General features: G+C 34.0%; 1 protein-coding gene and 1 non-coding gene across 2 annotated transcripts; both read right to left on the reverse strand.

Annotated features, from left to right (window-relative positions):
• Positions 1-167: 167 nt before the first annotated feature.
• On the reverse strand, positions 168-239 carry TRNAD-GUC (transfer RNA aspartic acid (anticodon GUC)). Its single transcript has one exon. It is a non-coding gene; the product is annotated as a tRNA-Asp (tRNA).
• Positions 240-3,526: 3,287 nt separating this feature from the next.
• On the reverse strand, positions 3,527-4,395 carry LOC142629255 (zinc finger BED domain-containing protein RICESLEEPER 1-like). The gene is made up of 3 exons (XM_075803210.1): positions 3,861-4,395; positions 3,691-3,807; positions 3,527-3,597 (listed from the first exon to the last, which is right to left on the reverse strand). Exons 1-3 carry the CDS (start codon positions 4,393-4,395, stop codon positions 3,527-3,529), a joined length of 723 nt encoding a protein of 240 aa, XP_075659325.1.
• Between the last annotated feature and the right edge of the window lie 13,592 nt (positions 4,396-17,987).

Raw genomic sequence — 17,987 nt, forward strand, 5'->3', positions numbered from 1 at the left:
GGTTTAGAAATTTTAGATTGGCGGGAAGGAAATACTTATATTTTTGAGTGGTGCTAGAATTACTGGGATGAGGTGGAGTTATTGTGTGACAGGAGAATCTGATTGGTTAGGATGGGACAGGTGGTGCAAGGAGAGGTGGATAAAAAGAGATAAAAAAAAATGAAAGACGCCGTTGCCGGGGATCGAACCCGGGTCACCCGCGTGACAGGCGGGAATACTTACCACTATACTACAACGACTCTGCCGATGGATGGATTAGCTTATACAATTATTTAAACCTTTGCATTATATTTAGGTTGTGTTTGGATGGCAACATTTGGATTTGAAATCTTGATTTTGAAAATTCTTTGTTTGGATCTTTTTAAGCAATGAAGGATTTGAAATTTTATTGTTCGGATACCTAAATTTGAATTTGGATTTAAGATCAATAAATATTTGTTTTTAATTATTATTTTTCTTAACATTCTTCACTTTAAATTTAAATACATGAGTTAATATTGATAATCTAATTAACTGAGACAGCAAACAAATGAGAGCAGAAAAGACAAAAGAACATGCATGCTAAACAAGAATCAAAAATTGAGTTGATGTGAAAACTTAAACACCACAAGAGAAAGCTTACATGAGTTCTGGCTCTAATTTGAGATACAAGTGAATGAATAACTCATGAAAACACTGACTAGTATAAGGTCATCTTCAATCAAATTTAATGACCATTGAAAATAACTACTGCCAATATCTATGATATATATGAGATAGGCTAAAGAGTTACACATTTTATGAACCATTAATTACTATTAGATCTAAGGGTCCAAAAACACTTATAGTAATGTCATTATTACTCTTTAAAATTTAGTAATTTAGACGTTAATTCTTATTATTAAAGGAAAAAAATCACAGCATTAACCGATAGAGAAAGGCTACGACTCACCGAACTTTGACGACTCATTGCTTTGGTCTTTCCCGTTGCCGATATTGCTATCCTTGGCCGCGATTTGTGGTTTTTTAATAGCAACTAATATATGTAGTGTACACACAAAAAACATACCTACGTAAGCCTAATAAATGGAAATTGTAATTATAATGTTTTGATCTATGTATAACCAATTGAAAAACACTAAAGCGACTGAACAGTAAACACAATCAAATTAAAGGGATGAATGGATCAAATCTAAGTGAAAACAAACAACAAAAAATATATAAATATACAGAGAGATTTTAGTTACTTGTTATGTGTGATTGGTGATCTTTTACAAGAGATAGAGAGGGGTTCAATTTCAAGGCTTAATGAAGAATCTTTAACATCAACAACAAGTACATATATGGACGTCAAGAGCAATTCTAAATGGAGGAGTATAATTTATCTATAATTCCATTCAACGGTCTAGATTGTGCCTATTTATTTATTAGTTATTGTAGGAAACCATGAAACAACGGTGGAAGCCAAGGACGGTGAGATCAACGGCAAGAACAACGAGCAGTTGTGGGAGCACAAAGTTCGGTGAGCCTCAACCTCTCTCTGTATCACCATTGAATCCAAATTTTTTTCTCTCTCCACTGGTTTGGGCATCTAGCTTTGGCAATCTAGTTGCACATGAGTTTCACATGAGCTCCATTAGTGAGTTTAAACGATAAAGTAACAGATGTATTGATTTGGAAAATGTGTAAATTTTATGGAGTATATTGGCTAAATTAAAAGTCCAGGGGTGTAATGGCTACTATCCCAAAGTTTAGGGAATTTCTTGGCATTTTTCTCATTTAATCTTGAGCATTTTATAAATGGTGGAGGCCTAAAAGTATAGTGCAAAAATAAATATGATGGAAGAAGATGATGATATGGAAGGAAAAAAAAAAAAAGGTTAATACTGTGGTTTTTTTTTTTCTTTAATAATAAGATTTAATGCTTAAATCACTAATTTCTAGGAAGTAATAATGACATTACTATGAGTGTTTTTTGCCCTTTAGATCTAATAGTAATCAATGGTCCATAAAAAATGTAACTCTTGTGAAGTTGCACCAGGTGTAACTTAAACCCATCTCTCTCTCTCTCTCTCTCTCTCTCTCTCTCTCTCTCTCTCTCTCTCTCTCTCTATATATATATATATATATATATATATATATATATATATATATATATATATATATATATATATCACTGGTGCAAATTTACAACTATTATTTTGCATAGATTCATGCTTAAACATTTTAAAATTTTTAACTAGACCAGGCCCTGTGTGATACAGTTAAGCAAGATAGTGTTGGGGGCGAAAAAGTTTTTCTTTCGACAAATGAGATTTTTGTTGGATTAGGGGCCTAAATCGAAACTCAACGATGGGTTTGATGCATGGCCCAAAGGCTATCGGTGAAGATCCAAAGAATTTATTGTATTTTATGCATTGGGCCTAGATTGAGACTGACAAGAACGGCCCATAAACAATCCCTACAACATACACATCAGCATGGTAAAAAAACATACTATAAGAAATAGCCCAGTAGTAAAATGTTTATGCAGAAAATAACCCAGCGGTAAAGTGTTTCTGCAAAAAAAGTAACCCAATGGTAAATTATTTCTACAGAAAAGTAACCTAGTGGTAAAGTATTTTTGCAGAAAAGTGACCCAGCGGTGAAATGTCCCAGCAGTAAAGTAAGACGAAATAAACTTCCAACTAGGGGTGTGCGCGGTTCGGTAATGGCGGTTTTTTTTCCAAATTTATTACCGAACCAATAGAGATCGGTTTTTTCATAATTGGTACCGATGCATACCGCCTAAGGTCGGTTTTTCGACCTATAGCGGTGCAGTTTTTTGCTGTACTGTTTAGTCAGTTTGGTCGATTTGAAATATTAAAAAAAAAAACCATTTTTTTAATAATAAAAAATTTGGGCTTTCAAGCCCAATATCAATATATCAACCTATTCAAGAAAAACATATTCCAAAACCTGTGCAAAAAATCTGTTCACATAATGATCCAATTTTTTTCATTTAATTCACCATGCAAAAATATTTTGAAATTACCTCAATAAGAGTTCAACTCCCAAAATACTATCATGTAGCATATAATATCATTAGTGTCACTTTATGTGTCAGTGTCAATAACAATAAGCGTTAATATATCCACTTAATAACGTATTACAGAACCATTAGTCATTGTCCACAAATGCCAAAAGAAAGATATACAAATTAAATTAGCATTTAGGAAAAAGAATGCTAATTGCTTGTATCCCCAATAATAATCCCACCCATGAATACCTAAATAACTACCATTAGTGAAAAGTTAACTACCAATAACATGTACAGATATAATTAGCATATAGGCAAACGAATGTTAATTCTTGTAAGTCCTTTGTCTAGTAAATCTGTGTATTACGCATCATTCTAGAACTCCTACAAAATACTAAACAAATCAAAATAAACATGTGTTAATAACAAAAAAACGTTTATGAATAATAGAATATTTATAATTAACACAAACAAATGTATACTTACATAATACTAACTACTAACTAACTCCAAGCAAAGAGTAGCACATCACTCATCATCATCCAACACAACGGTGCTTGGATCCTCCTCCATAGGCATTGGGCAAACCGATGCAATTTCTACAATCCCATTCAAAATAAAATGATTTGTAAGTATTGAGCAAATAAATAAACAATTGATATATACAACAAACAAAATGAACATATATTTACCAATGTCAATCTTAAAACCATCCATATCCTCCACATTATCTATGCACTCCCGAAGCTTTATTGGTCTTTTTTTCTTTGCATCCTTCAACCAATTTTGGGTACAAATAAAGGCTTCAACTGTATTAGAAGATAGTGAACTACAGAACGAATCCAAAACACGCCCCCTGTACTAAAAGCATACTCGGATGCAACTGTAGAGACAGGAATAGCCAACACATCACGGGCAATTTGGGAAATGACTTGATATCTAGAAGAATTCATTTTCCACCACATCAAGATGTCAAAATCTTCCACATCAGGGTCCTTAGAAGATTCCAACAAATATCTATCCAACTCAGATTTGTTTTCCACACTGTTCTCATCCACCAAGTGTTGCTTAAACCTATTATTATAACTTTTAATGCGATCAGACAATGAAGCATTACCAACACTTGGCATGGAGTCCCTAGACAATGAAGCACCACTACCACTAGAACTCGAAGCTCCATTTTGACCCACTCTCTCCACATACAACCTCTTCAATGCATCCCGAATCTTAAAGCTCATCTCATCCTCCTTGTCATTTTCATACCACTCCCTAAACCAAAACTTTACATACTTCAATCTATACCTTGGGTCAAGAACAACAGCAACAAAAAGCATCAAATTGATATTATCCATACTTCCCCAATACTTATCATACTTTTTTTTCATTTCTACCGCCATACTCTTTAAAAGTGGATCCCCATCAACACTACACAACTGTTGCAATTGATCTTCAATGCTAATTAGCTCATGGAAGTATGTATTAGAAGTGACAAACAATCACCCAGAAAATCTAAGTGTCGCCTCATAAAATATGCCAAGAAATTTCACAAAGGTCTTGACATTTTCCCAATCAAGATAGTTAGGAAGACCAATGGGCTTTTTCCCATTCCCATCCAATTCACAAAAATAAAGTTTGTAATACCCATCCTCCTCTTCCAACCTATCAAATGCTCTCACAAATTTCAAAGCACAATCTAACATGAGATAAGTGGAATTCCACCTTGTTGGCACATCAAGGGACAACAAACATTTGGCTTTGATTTTCTCATTTTCAACACATTCTTGAAACTTCTCAAACCTTGCGGGAGAAGCTCTCACATATCGCACCGCATTCCTAACTTTGGCAATTGATTCATGAATGGACTTCAACTCACTTTGCACTATCAAATTCAAGATTTGCGCACAACAACACATATGCATGAAATCACCACCCAATATGCTACTATCTCTTTCTTTTGTTTTCTTCTTCACATAATCAATTGCCACATCATTAGAACTAACATTGTCCGTGGTGATTGTAAACAATCGGTCTATACCCCACTTCAACAAACATGACTCAACCGCTCTACCTATGGTGTCCCCTTTGTGATTAGCTATAGGGCAAAAGTTTAAGATTTTCTTTTGGTAATTCCAATCTCCATCAATGAAGTGTGCGGTAACTACCATGTAGTTCAAGTTTTGTATGGATGTCCAAGTATCCGTTGTCACAAAAACCCATTGCCCAACAAAAGCTCCTCTCAAAATATCCACCTCACTAGAATAAATCTTCATACAAGCCCTTGCAATGGTAGTGCGATGGGGAATAGGAAACCTAGGCTCAACTATTTCCATAAATTCTTGGAAGCCTTGTCGCTCACAAATTTAAAAGGCAATTCATCAATGATGATCATCCTTGCCAATGCCAACCTTATCTTCTCTTCACTATAGTTTGCAACCACTAACACATTTGAACCACTTTCCCCTTCTCTCTTCGCTTGGAAAGACAAAGTTTTTTGCTTATCATCACAGGGAAAAGACCACTTCTTACACGCCTTCATGTGTTGCAACATGCCTGAAGTACCATTTTTCTTACCATGACATTTATATTGATTTTTACAATATTTGCATTGAGACCTAGGATTATTGGGATCAAAACCAGCCAACTTAATGAAGTGCTGCCATACTATAGACGAGTCTTTACCACCTTGTTTAAGTGATAGTGGGGGAAGTGATGCACCAAGTCCAATTGGTGCTGCAGGTTCAGGTGGGTTAGGGTTAGCACTACCAGGACTAGGAGGAGGTGAGTTATGGTCCCCAGGTGCACCAAATCCAGGTGGAGCATTGACATCCATTTAATAAAAAAATTTCCAACCAACAAAAAAACAAAGTTTCCACAACAATATTAGATTATAATTTTTCCAGCAAATGCAGTATCAAATAACTCACTCTCAATCAATGAATGTCACAACCAGATTCAATAATAGCAATAACTAATCAATTTAGTTACAAAAATGCAACAATAAGAGACTAACAATCATTAATCATTACTCAACAATTCATGTCACTAATATTAACAACAATTCACAATTAAATAAATATAAAATAAAAGCTAATTTTATATATAATTATATATAAACTTTAAGCAGTTGTTACTATGTACTAAAAATTTAAAATCATAATGTTGAATATAGTGAGTGTTTAGTGATTACCTCTCGGTGAAGGATTGAAAGCGTGAACTCTCTCAATCTCATCTCCCTCAAAAATTAAAATGTTGAAGAATGAAGAAAAAAAAAACGTTAGTGCTTACTACTTACTACTTAGTAGACTATGACAAATAAATGCTAAAAAATTGATAACAACTAAACTGACAAGTGACAAGCATTATAACTGATAAGCATTAACTATAAGCATTAAGCAAGTATAAATTAACTAAATTGACTAAATAAATAAATAACTAAAAACTAACTAAATAAATTAACTAAAAACTAACGAAATAAATTAACTAATGAAATTAACGAATGAATGGTTGTTGATGATATGAATTAATGATAGTAGTGGACAAATTAAAGTTAAGAAAAGCTTTCACCAATCCTACCTCTAAGCATGAAAGTGAATAAAATATATAAAAACTTATAAAGTTATAATAGAATATGAAAAAGCAAAACAGTCCACTGTCAAGTGTCAACCCAATAAATTAACTCAATGTGTTTTGTACTTATGTCATGTGTGTCCAATGTCCAAGTGTCCAGCCGGCAGCCAAAGCCCAAGAGGCAAGAGGAATCATATAAAAGACAAACACTCTCCAATATCATATAAGACATAAGAGTCCCCACTGGCCACTCCCCACTTCTTACTTTTTAGTTCTTATCCAGAGTTCCAAAAGACAAACACTCTTTACTCTCTAGTATCTTTTCAGAGTCAGAATCTCAAAGCACAAACACATTAATGGCAGATGGCTTTTGTCCAATCTTAGTACGTACAAGGCTACAACTACAAACACAATCTCTCTCACTCCATTTCCATTAAAACCAAAAAAGAGGGGCTGATGGCTTACCGTGGTGAGCTGCTGCTGCTGCTGTTGTGAGGCGTGACTCAGGCCGGCGAAACCGCTAGAGGCAACTGGCGAGGCGAGAGCGAGAGAGAGAGTTAAGGGTCCTAGGTGCGAAAGATTGAATTTATAGTAGGGTAAGTCTGAAAACCTACATAAAAGATAAAATGGTGCCGTTTGTGTCTGTGTGTTTTTTTTTTTTTTTTTTTAAATTTTATAATAACCCAATACGACGACGTTTTAGTAAAAAAATTTAAAACAGATTCACACCTAAACGATGCCGTATCCCTGATCTGAAAAATATTTCTCTATTTCTATTCTTTTTCGGTTTGGTTCGACTCTACTCAGTGCTTGCTTTGCATCTCCGATATCCTCACCGCACCGGCATCGGAGCTTCGTTCGCGTTCCGATCGCCAGCATCGGCTCCATCGGTCGGTGCCAATGGCGGTGCGGGAGGGTCGGTGCCAGTCGGTGTTGTCGGCTTCGGTCATGGTTTGCACACTCCTACTTCCAGCTGTTAGATATTTCACAGATTAAGGAAAACATCTACATTTTCGGACTCATTATCCAGTCTTCTAATACAATAATATGAGAGAAAAATTATATAGTAACAATTACATTATAACCATCAATAGTAAATGAAGAAGTAAATATCATGGGTTCTATAATGACGAATAATGAGGAAAGCTTAGTATGAGATAAAAGGAGAGAGAGAGATCACAGCTAGCGCAGCAAGATCATTATGGTGCCAAGACATGCTCATGGATATAGTATATGTAGCGAGTAAAGAGAGTCATTTGTGAGTAGTATGAGTAATAAGTGAGAGTGTACAGTAAGATTGCTGGGACTTTCTGCTGAGGGTAGCTAGGTGTTTTTAAGTGGAAGTATGAAGGGTGTTTTTGAGCTAGGAGCTGAATACCTCAGTTTCTATGCTTGAAGTTGAGAGCTTAGAGACTTAGAACTGTGCTGGAGTTTTGAGAAAGCTAAACAGAGGAGTTGAGTAAGAGTTCTTCTCTATAAGTGTATTTCTTAGTGTGTTCTTTCTTCCTTGTTCTCTGAAGCATTAATGAAGAGTTCCATTTATAGTTGGGTTTTAGGGGGATAATTAGCAAATAACTTCTGCTAAATTCTTCTCAATCTTCAAAGAATCCTTAGATAATCGTTCCTAGGATTTTAGCTAAGAGTGGTAAGCTCAACTTTTAGAAGGTTCTTGTTGTTTTGGGTAATAACAGCTACAATTCTGACTTAGCATTGAATGCTGATTAGCCTTGGCTGATGGGATTAGAGTATGTATTAGGCTAATGAGCTTGGTTATGTTGCTGCTATAATCAGAGCTCTTTAGGGTAGATTGTATCACCCCAAGCTAGGTGTCAACCTTGGAGCCCTTGTTGGGAACTCTGCTGGGATTTCCTTGGTGCCCTCCAAACCACATTTCCCTAAGGCTTCCCATTTGGGATTCATGTGTTTGGTCCATGAACCAAAGGATACACGTTTTTAGAATGAAAATGAGCTGATTTGAGGTTGTTTCAGGAGTTTTAATGGTCTGGTCATGACTGTTCTTAATTCTTGGCCGAATGGGCCGGAAAAGAAAGAAGGGACAGCTGGCTGAAGCCTTTCAGCTTTCTGTCATATCGCTTTCAACTTTATGTCACATGAGAAATGATGAAATTTCAGCTTGTGAAGGAATGGTTTAACCCCTGATGGACAGGTGTCCTCTTCTGATCTGATTAGACAAGTTGGAACTTGATGGCAATGGGCTCCAGCTGTTAAGTTGTACTAAATTTTGGCTGGTCAGCTCACATGAGCTCTAGCTGCTGGAATTTGTATACAAGCTGGGTTGGCTTAGCTGGGCTTTGTAGTTAAGCTTCTTTGGGCCAGGTTATCCCTACAAAATGAAGAGTTTTGCCATGAGTGATATACATGGGTTTTTATAAATTTTGTAAGAGAAGTATTTCTTGAGAGGTGAGTATTTATATTTCCCATGAGTGAGGGATTTAGTATATGTAAAACAAGTGTTAAGATAATATTTGAGTTTTGTAAATATGTGCCAAAATAGCATTTGGGCTTTGTGAAATAGTTGCCAAAATAATATTTGGGCCTTGTAAAGTAAGTGTCAAATTAATATTTGGGTTTTATGAAATAATTGTCAAAATAATATTTGGGCTTTATAAAATAGTGTCAAATTAATCTTTTGGGCTTTATAAAATAGTTGCCAAAATAATATTTGGGCTTTGTAAAATAGATGTCAAATTTGTATTTAGGCTTTGTAAAATAGTTGCCAAATTAGTATTTGGGCTTTTTAAAATAGGTGCCAAATTAGTATTTGTGCTTTGTAAAATAGGTGTCAAATTAGTATTTGGGCTATGTAAAATAGTTGCCAAATTAGTATTTGGGCTTTGTAAAATAGTTTGAGATTTTGTAAAAATATTACCGTGTAACAACGGATTTAGTAAGATTGCCGTGTAGCAACAGGTTTTGTAAAGGTGTTATGTAGCAATGGCTAAGCTGTGTAGCAATGGGCTTAGTAAGATGCCGTGTAGCAACGGGTTTTGTAAAGGTGCCGTGTAACAACGAACTTAGTAAGAGTGCCGTGTAGCAACGAGCTTAGTAAAGGTGCCGTGTAGCAACAGGCTTAGTAAGAGTGTCGTGTAGTAACGAGCTTTGTAAAGAGTTTTGTTAGGCTTTTTAGGTCTTGCCCACAAGTTAAATGATTTTGAGCTTTTTTGTGGAGGAAGTATAATTTTATGGCCTTATGATGGTAGCAATGTGATGGGCATTTTTGTGAAAACCCAAGTTGGATAATTTGTGGAATATAATGGGTAATATTTGTGAGAGTGCTCAAGGTAATTTATAGGGCTTATATATAAGGAATATTTGTGGGAGCCCAATATCATGGAGAATATTTAAGTAATATGTAGGCTTCAAAATAATTCTTGGGCTTATGTGGGTATTTTTGTGAGTGGACTAAAGAAATTAGGGCCCGAAAATTTATACCTCAATAGATAGCATGCCCAAGAAGGAATTTCACATGAATTTTCATTTTTTAAAGAGCTTGAGTATCAAATAATTATACAGACAATAAAATCACAATTTAAGGAATCTTTTGGGTTCACAAATGACCAAAGCACCATCTCAATGTTGGGTCATAGGTGTGAGTGAAATCCCACATGATATAATGATGAGAAGAATGAGTAGTTAATATAACATAATTGAGCACATACTCACTACGGTTTAGGCCTTTTGGATTAAAGTATATATTTATATGTTATATTAATTATTCAAGGAAACTCCGTTAGGTGTTTATCTCCCCAATACGCAGTTGAATAGCCACACTGAAAAAATTCAACAAATAGTCAAAAAGAACTGTTTACACACACAATGAGTCTTGAAAAAAATGAACCAAATGCTTTTATCTCACAAAAACAATGAGTCTTGAAAAATAATGAACCAAAAGCTTTTGACAATTTTTCTTTTTTGTTACTAAAACTTTTTTGGTGAAGATGTTGAATCAAGTAATCAACCACTTCGAATTATGATGCTGCCGAGACTAGCAACAAATGTATCTTGATGTGTACCTCTTGCTTGCTTGGATTTTTCAATTTGTGTTTGAAAAATCGTAATAGCTGAATTTTGAGAAACAATCCTTGCAAGGCTTCTTAAAACAACTACAAGTAGGGTTTCTAAAGAGAGAAGAGGAGGGAGGAGGTAGAATTAAGATGAGGAGTTATAAAGGCTGGGAAGAGATTAAAAAAAGTGTGTATATAATATATATGAAGGATGGGAAGAGATTAAAAAAAGTATATATGTGAAGAGAGAAAAAAATAATATGTAAATGAAATAGAGACATAATATAAAAAGTTTGGTGCGGTTGTAGGGTAGCTAAAATTAGGGGGGGGGGGGGGGGAAGTAAAGGTTTTAGCTAGAATTTAGCTAACAGTGAGGCTAATGTGAATAATTTATAAACTAAAAATCAGAAGATTCAGAACCCACTAGGATAATGGATAGCAACAACTATTTCAAAAACAAAAACAATATATAAATAAATAAATAAAGTCTTTTGGATCCTTAGGGTCCGTTTGGTTGGAAGAATAGAAAATATTTAATTTTTCTTCAATGTGTGTTTGGTTGGAGGAATGGAAAAGTGAAGGGATAAAACTCTTTTTTGTTTGGATAAAACTCTTTTTTGTTTGGTTGTGAAGAAAAGTGTAAAGATAAAAAATGTAATTTATAAATTTACTATTACATCCTTAGGACATAATATATAAGATATAATTTCTTTGTAGAAAATATTAATTATTAAGAACTAAAATTAATAAAGTAAAATTATATATATAATATAATTTTTTTGTACTCATTGAGTCCGTTTGGATAGAACTTATTTTGCTGAAAACTGAAAACACTGTAGCAAAATAATTTTTAAATGTGTGAATAGTACCGTGGGACCCATTTTTAATGAAAAAGTTGCTGAAAAGTAAAATTTGTGGGACCCATGAACAATGCATTTGTGCACTGTTCATGGCTGAAAAGTCAAACCTTGCGGCTGGGTTAAAAAAAAAAAAAAAAAAAAAGAAGCAAAACGCGGACGTGGACGTAGAAACTTGGATCCAAACGCCCTCATTATATTATTTTCCTTTACTTTACTGTTATATATAATATAGTATAATATAATATATTATATATGATATATTATAGGCTCCAAACAAAAAAGAAAAAAGATCTTGACAAAGAACAAACTTGGACATGTTGTTGTTTCACATGGTTGTGGTTGTGGTTGTTGTGGTTATGGTTATGATTGTGGCTATGTAGATAGCATAGAAGAAACACAAAAGAAGCATGGAGATATTTCACGTGTTGGAGAAGTGTAGGTGAGAGTGAGACTCATTAAATTGGGGCAATTTGATAATTGGGTAGGCAATAGCCTTTTCATGCCTATTTTCTTTCCAATTTGGAGAGATAGATTTTTTGTGGACTTGGGTGGCCCACTCCTATTTTCTTTCTTATTTTCTCACATTTATTTTCCACCCACCTTATTCCACCACCAATCAAACATACCCTTAATCTAATCATAGTTTTGAATCTTAATGAGTGTTTGTAAAATCTCAATTTTGGGGTGAAAAAAGAGATGCCTAAAAAGATTGAAAGGAAAAGAAAAAGAAAAAGAAGAGGAGATTATGACCATCTATCATTTGGTTGGGGTACCTAAAAAGAGAGAGAAAAGAAAATATGGTGTTTAAGGATTTTATATACACCCAACCACCATTCTTGTCCCTTCCAAATTAGGGAGAATGGGAGAGAAAATACTCTATACTACCCCCATTGTCTCCATTGTTTCAAACTACAAGCGTAATAGTTATTTGATTTTCAAAAAAAAAGAAAAAAGCATAATAGTTATTAGGTCATGCTAACAGGTGTTCTTACGGTAATAGTTAACAATCTATTTTAAGAAAATTTTGTCATAGTTTTTATGAAAATAGAAAAAAACTGTCAAAACATTAATTTTTTTTTTTTTCTCATAAAAACTTTCTTTAAATAAATTATTAATCATTGTCCTAAGGAAGACATCCGTTAACATTTTCCATAGTTATTTGATTTTTATTCCTCAACTTTTTCACCCCTCTTGTAACTAAAGACACGTGAGGGAATCCCAACATTTGCTATCCACTCAGATCAAGGTTTTATTGATTGATTAAAATTCCCCCCCCCCCCCCCTCCCTCCCAAAAAAAAATCAAAACAATCAATTATTAATGTAGAAAATATCAACCGAGATATCGGGTCTCCACGAGATCTGAGTTTATTTGGGCTCCTAGCTATTTCAAAGCTTTCAATAACTCAATATTAATTTCCAGTATTTACAAACTGTTGGTCTCTAATGGAGAAAGAGAGAGTTGTCTAATCAAAATTTCCCAATAAGGTGCAAAAGAAAGAGGAGCATAGCCAAAATGAATGTGTCCAAATCCGCTAATAAACAGAACTACGCAGAATACAAAGGTGTAAAATGAATTGGGACTGTCTGCAATGGTTCAAGGAAGACATGGGAATCTCGTCGGCATCAAAAGTTTCCTCCCATAAATTATACTATGTATCACAGAGAGACAGTAAAGTGTGGTAAAATAAATTAACTAGGACTAGTACTGAATACTGATGAGAGCAGCTAGCTTAGGCCTGGAGGGAAAGTGAGCCTTGGGAGAATAGTTTTTTATACCAGCTGAGAAAGGTGGAGATTCCCAAGTGTGCAAATAGCTTTGTTTCCTATTTTGGCAATTCAGGAATCGTCCCATCACTAAGATGACACCCCAAAAAAACACCCATCTCCTGGTCCTTGCCCTAGCTCCCATTTTCTTTCACTATGTGACAGTGACATGTGATTTCAGCACCCGTCTACTTCAATTTTCCTTCTTTTACATTGCACCCACAAAGGAAGGAATGGATTACAGGACCTATTCTCTTGTCTATCTTTTTCATCCTTTTTTTTTTTTGGCTGAATGTATCTTTTTTCATTCATTGAACTTCTCTCAAATGTTATTGACATAATATTATACTTTTCATAACCATTGGTATGATCATTATGATTGAAGCAACATCATTTTTACTTTGTTTTATCACAAATATCATTTTTATTATATACATATCAATCACAATATAACAGACAATGAAATTGATTATATCAGCAGTTATGTGTCAATTGTGAATGTAAGAGAAAATGATGTTCTTCCAATCACATAAATTATAAAACTATAGTTATGGAAAACAAATTGTAAAAAATGTTGCGTACTTAACCTTACTTGTTATTAGATAATTTGGACCCGGTAAGTGTCTTTTTAATTACCTGGAATTACTTGATATTGTAGTTGCTACCTAGCTACACATATAAACTGTGTTTGATGTGGCTGGACGTGTCAATGATTCCTTTTTGTTTTGGAAGTATTTTATCTTGTTATATCAGAAGGGTATCTCAGTCTCTGATAGCAGTTTTTAACAACTTTTGCTTCTAGTTCTACATACTACATTAAAAACAAGTTTAGGTAGTAGGGCGTGGTTGCAATCATGGATATCAAAAAATTATGAACAGTTAGTAGGAGGAGAAAGTTAACTATTTTCATAGAATGCATGGATTCATATAGTGAAAGTTTTGAGTTCCATGCAACTTGTTGACTCTTTTAGCAATTTGAAATCACGTACGTCAAGTGAAATAATGATTATGGATGGTAGTCAGAGTAGTGTTTAATGTTCACTGAAAAAGTTCATCATTTAATTTTGATTGAGTATACGGTGTTACATATATATGGTGATTGATGGATACCATGTAACTTCTTAACATTAACAATCACAAAAGCGTGTCAAGTTGCCTGCAGGCTTGTTGTTACAAAGGCTGAGCTTGGTTTGAAAGTTTACATTTCTTTTTTAAGATGAGTGACAACCTTGCTTGTAATTCGTTTTTTTTTTTTTTTTTTTTTTTTTTAAGAAAGTTTTAACCTATGGCGTCCGCTCTTAATGATAACTCTTTATTATCAGACCAAGACACCAATCAGTTTTTAGTATAGGTGAGGATTGAACCCCAAATCTCTTATTCAACTATTAGAAATTTTACTAGTTGAGCTAGCTGGAACCCACTTGTAATTCGTTTTAAACTAAGCTAAGTGCATCCTTATATTATCATATAGCATATATACATGCATATATATTGAGAACTTAATGAAATTCTTAAAGTTGAATTTCAGAGACTAGGAAACTAGAGGAAATTGGTGGTTTATATATATATATATATATATATATATATAAACGGCAAGCATAAAAAATTTTACTCAAAATCATGCAAGTATGCAACCCATTACCCCTGCCTAACTAGTTAAACCCCTTTGTTTGTTTGTTTGTTTGTTTTTTTTGTTGAGAATCACCCAACTAGTTAAACCTAGTTAACCAAACTGAATGGATTTGATTCTTTGATTATATGATGCTTAAGTTGGTGCTTCTGGTAATATGTCTAATTCCCGGCTGTGCACATTTGACCAGATATTGTAAACCTACAACCCCACATGCATTTCAGTAAAAAAAAAACAGTACCTCAGATAAATGAACAAGCACAATTTGACAATTTGTTAGGCTTAGTTGAGGGAGATCCTTAGTTTCTTGCATTTCATCAATGAAAATTGTAAGTGACCACCATTTCATCTGGGATTACTTTTCTGTGGAAGAGACAAACCTGCACCAGACTTCATATAAATTGCTTTGAAAGAGCATGCATGCACCATCATCTATGAACTGAACAATCTATGACCACTCAAGTATAGTCCATTGCCCTTCAGGACAAGCAGAGCTAATGTCCCCCTCATCTTCAAAGTAGATTCACTTTGCCTTACCTTTGCAAGCATGATATTTCAGTGTCATGAACTCTATGGGGTCAGGCATCTATGTACAATTGGTACGTATGCATTGTATACAATCAAACAGGTTTGGATCAGAAAGTTCGTAACAAAGTACCACTTATCCTATAACAAAGATTATAGTTTGAAATAGAAGATATAGAATAAAGGCATATATTTAGTTCGAAATCATGATTATGATTATGATTATGATACCATGATAAACTTTCAGTACTAGCTCCAAAAACCTATAGTTATATAAGAAAAGAATTTAAATATCATTTAGATATATGTAATCAATGATCTTCTAACAACTAAGTTTTGAGAGATTACTTAGATATAAAAGTTGGCATAGGATTAGGTCTAACTACTTTGTTAATTTGTCATAACATTAGATAATTTGCTAAGGCAAATAATCAGCTAATTTAACAAAATTCCAAGGAAGTGAAAGTCAGTAATATACCCTTGGTTCACGTGGGCAGCTGGGAAGGTAGCATTTATGGACATCTCAATTTCAATGGGAACTATATGTGTCCCACATTTTAAACAAACTGACGACAAACGCAACAGATTTTGGATCAACGTGGTTTTGGATTGTTGTTTATGAGTGAAAATGAAAACAAGGGTTAAAGAATCAAGTTACTCGAGGTAGATAGGCTTGGAAAGCTCCATAAAATGTGTTCAAACAATCCATTAATGGAGTCAAAAAATTAAATTTATGCTACTAAATTATGTTCACTTTTTTTATATTTGAAAACCCAAATTATTCGAGCCCAACTTATGTTGTGATAACGACAACTTTGATAGTAATTTGTTGTGAAATAACACAAAATAATGTAGACAAGCAACATAAGACTACATAAGCATGCATACGAACTCTCACAAATCCCCAATACACTTATAGTCTTATAGGTGCTCTCATATTAACACACTAAACAAAACTTAATCCTAACTGTTGGAGCATTTTAATATTAAATAATTAAAATGAATAAATGTGATAAAAATAAATGTAAAGATGTGGGAGTGAATGTGGAAGATGAGGAGTTAGTGAAAATGTTTAATCCCACATTGAAAATGAGAGAGACTATTTTGTTCTTTTTAATTGTGGTGATTAATGGGCTAACATGAATTGTCTCAAATATTGGGCCAGATACGTGCGCAAGGGGGAGGTGAAGGGTGGAGGTGTCAAATTTGGAAATGAATCAGCACCTTGGATCCTCCTACTTGACAGCCCATTCAGAGTAATTACCATATCCGTTAATGAACATAATTAATCAGATTAATTTGGGTAGTAATTTCGTGAGGCCCATTGAGCCTATAAATAGACCCATTCAGACACAATCCATATGACTGCAATATACAAAAAAAAAAAAAAAAAAAATAGAGAGATTCTTGGCAAGGAAGGGTGTTCTTTCTGGTGGAGCTTTGGGCTTGAACACTTTGTGCAGAGGTTGTTCTAACCATACGACACTTGTTGGGCTGTTGTATCCTGGGGGAGACAAGTCAGAGACAGTCTGCACCGGTTACAAAGTTTAGCCAACCAAGGGCTTGAATCTCTTTAAAGAGAGCGAGTGCCGCGCCTCAGTCCAAATAGTGTTGTGTAATTTCTCTCTTTATATTAATAAAAAATTCAGAAGTATTATTCAGTTTCTCTTTGTGTATTTCCATTATCATTGTATTTGCACCAACACTAACTTTCTCACTATATAAAGTTATGTTTTCTAACTCACTCTCTCGCACAAACTGAAAGGTTTTACCACCACTTTATTTATAGGAGTTATCAAACCTCTTTGTTAGGTAATTTAGACTCTGATTGTGCCAATTAACCAGTTAATAAATTATGCCAAGTACGTTGTGTAGTCCAATTAAAATATTGAGTATAGTAAAAATGAATATGGTGTTGTAGAGAAAACAAATAGAATAACTATTCCAAAGTATGTAAAAACTCATAGTGAGGGCTTAACCACCAACCCCAAGTAAAACATATTCACTATATAGAATTGAAATTTACAAATAAAACAACCCTATTCTAAATTGCTACCTCACGTAGAACTAATTGAGATAACTCAATACTACTATGAATCCATGAACTCTTTTATAAGTAAACTCCATTGAATGTGAACAGACACCTGTTCTCGATTTTAAGTACTCTCTTAAAGATTCATTCCAGTACCTTGATGTATACCGGAAGCAGTAACTTCTACATGATCATCAACTTTTCAAAAACTTGAACTATGAACTCTAATTAATACTTTGAGAGACTTCGGAAATCTCCAATCTTTTGTGTACACCACAGACATAAAAAATAGGTATCAAAGATTTTGCTATCTCACAAAACAATTAGTGCACTTAATTTCTTATTAATTATCTATCCAACATGTGATTAGAAAATAAAAATCTAAGGTTATGTTTGGTAACGATTTTTGTTTTCTATTTTTGAAAACTTGTTATTTGGAATATAAGAAAAAAAACAATCGTCTTGTATTTTTTAAATCAAAAACATGTTTGGTTAGTTGAGATAAAAAGATAATTTTTTGAAAAAAAATAAAAAATACTAAAATAAGTAGTTAATAGGATTTGAACTCTTATATTAACTCATTAA

This window comes from Castanea sativa, chromosome 3, assembly GCF_040712315.1.
Source record: "Castanea sativa cultivar Marrone di Chiusa Pesio chromosome 3, ASM4071231v1".
Taxonomy (NCBI): Eukaryota; Viridiplantae; Streptophyta; class Magnoliopsida; order Fagales; family Fagaceae; genus Castanea; species Castanea sativa.

Bases quoted from the DNA above. Each gene is read 5' to 3' on its own strand.
- LOC142629255 (XM_075803210.1), bottom strand. From the start codon at position 4,395: ATGGCGGTAGAAATGAAAAAAAAGTATGATAAGTATTGGGGAAGTATG. The intron at 3,808-3,860 runs GTACAGGGGGCG...CTTCTAATACAG, and splicing joins TGCATCCGAGTATGCTTTTA to TTGAAGCCTTTATTTGTACC. The intron at 3,598-3,690 runs GTAAATATATGT...ATGGGATTGTAG, and splicing joins TGGTTTTAAGATTGACATTG to AAATTGCATCGGTTTGCCCA.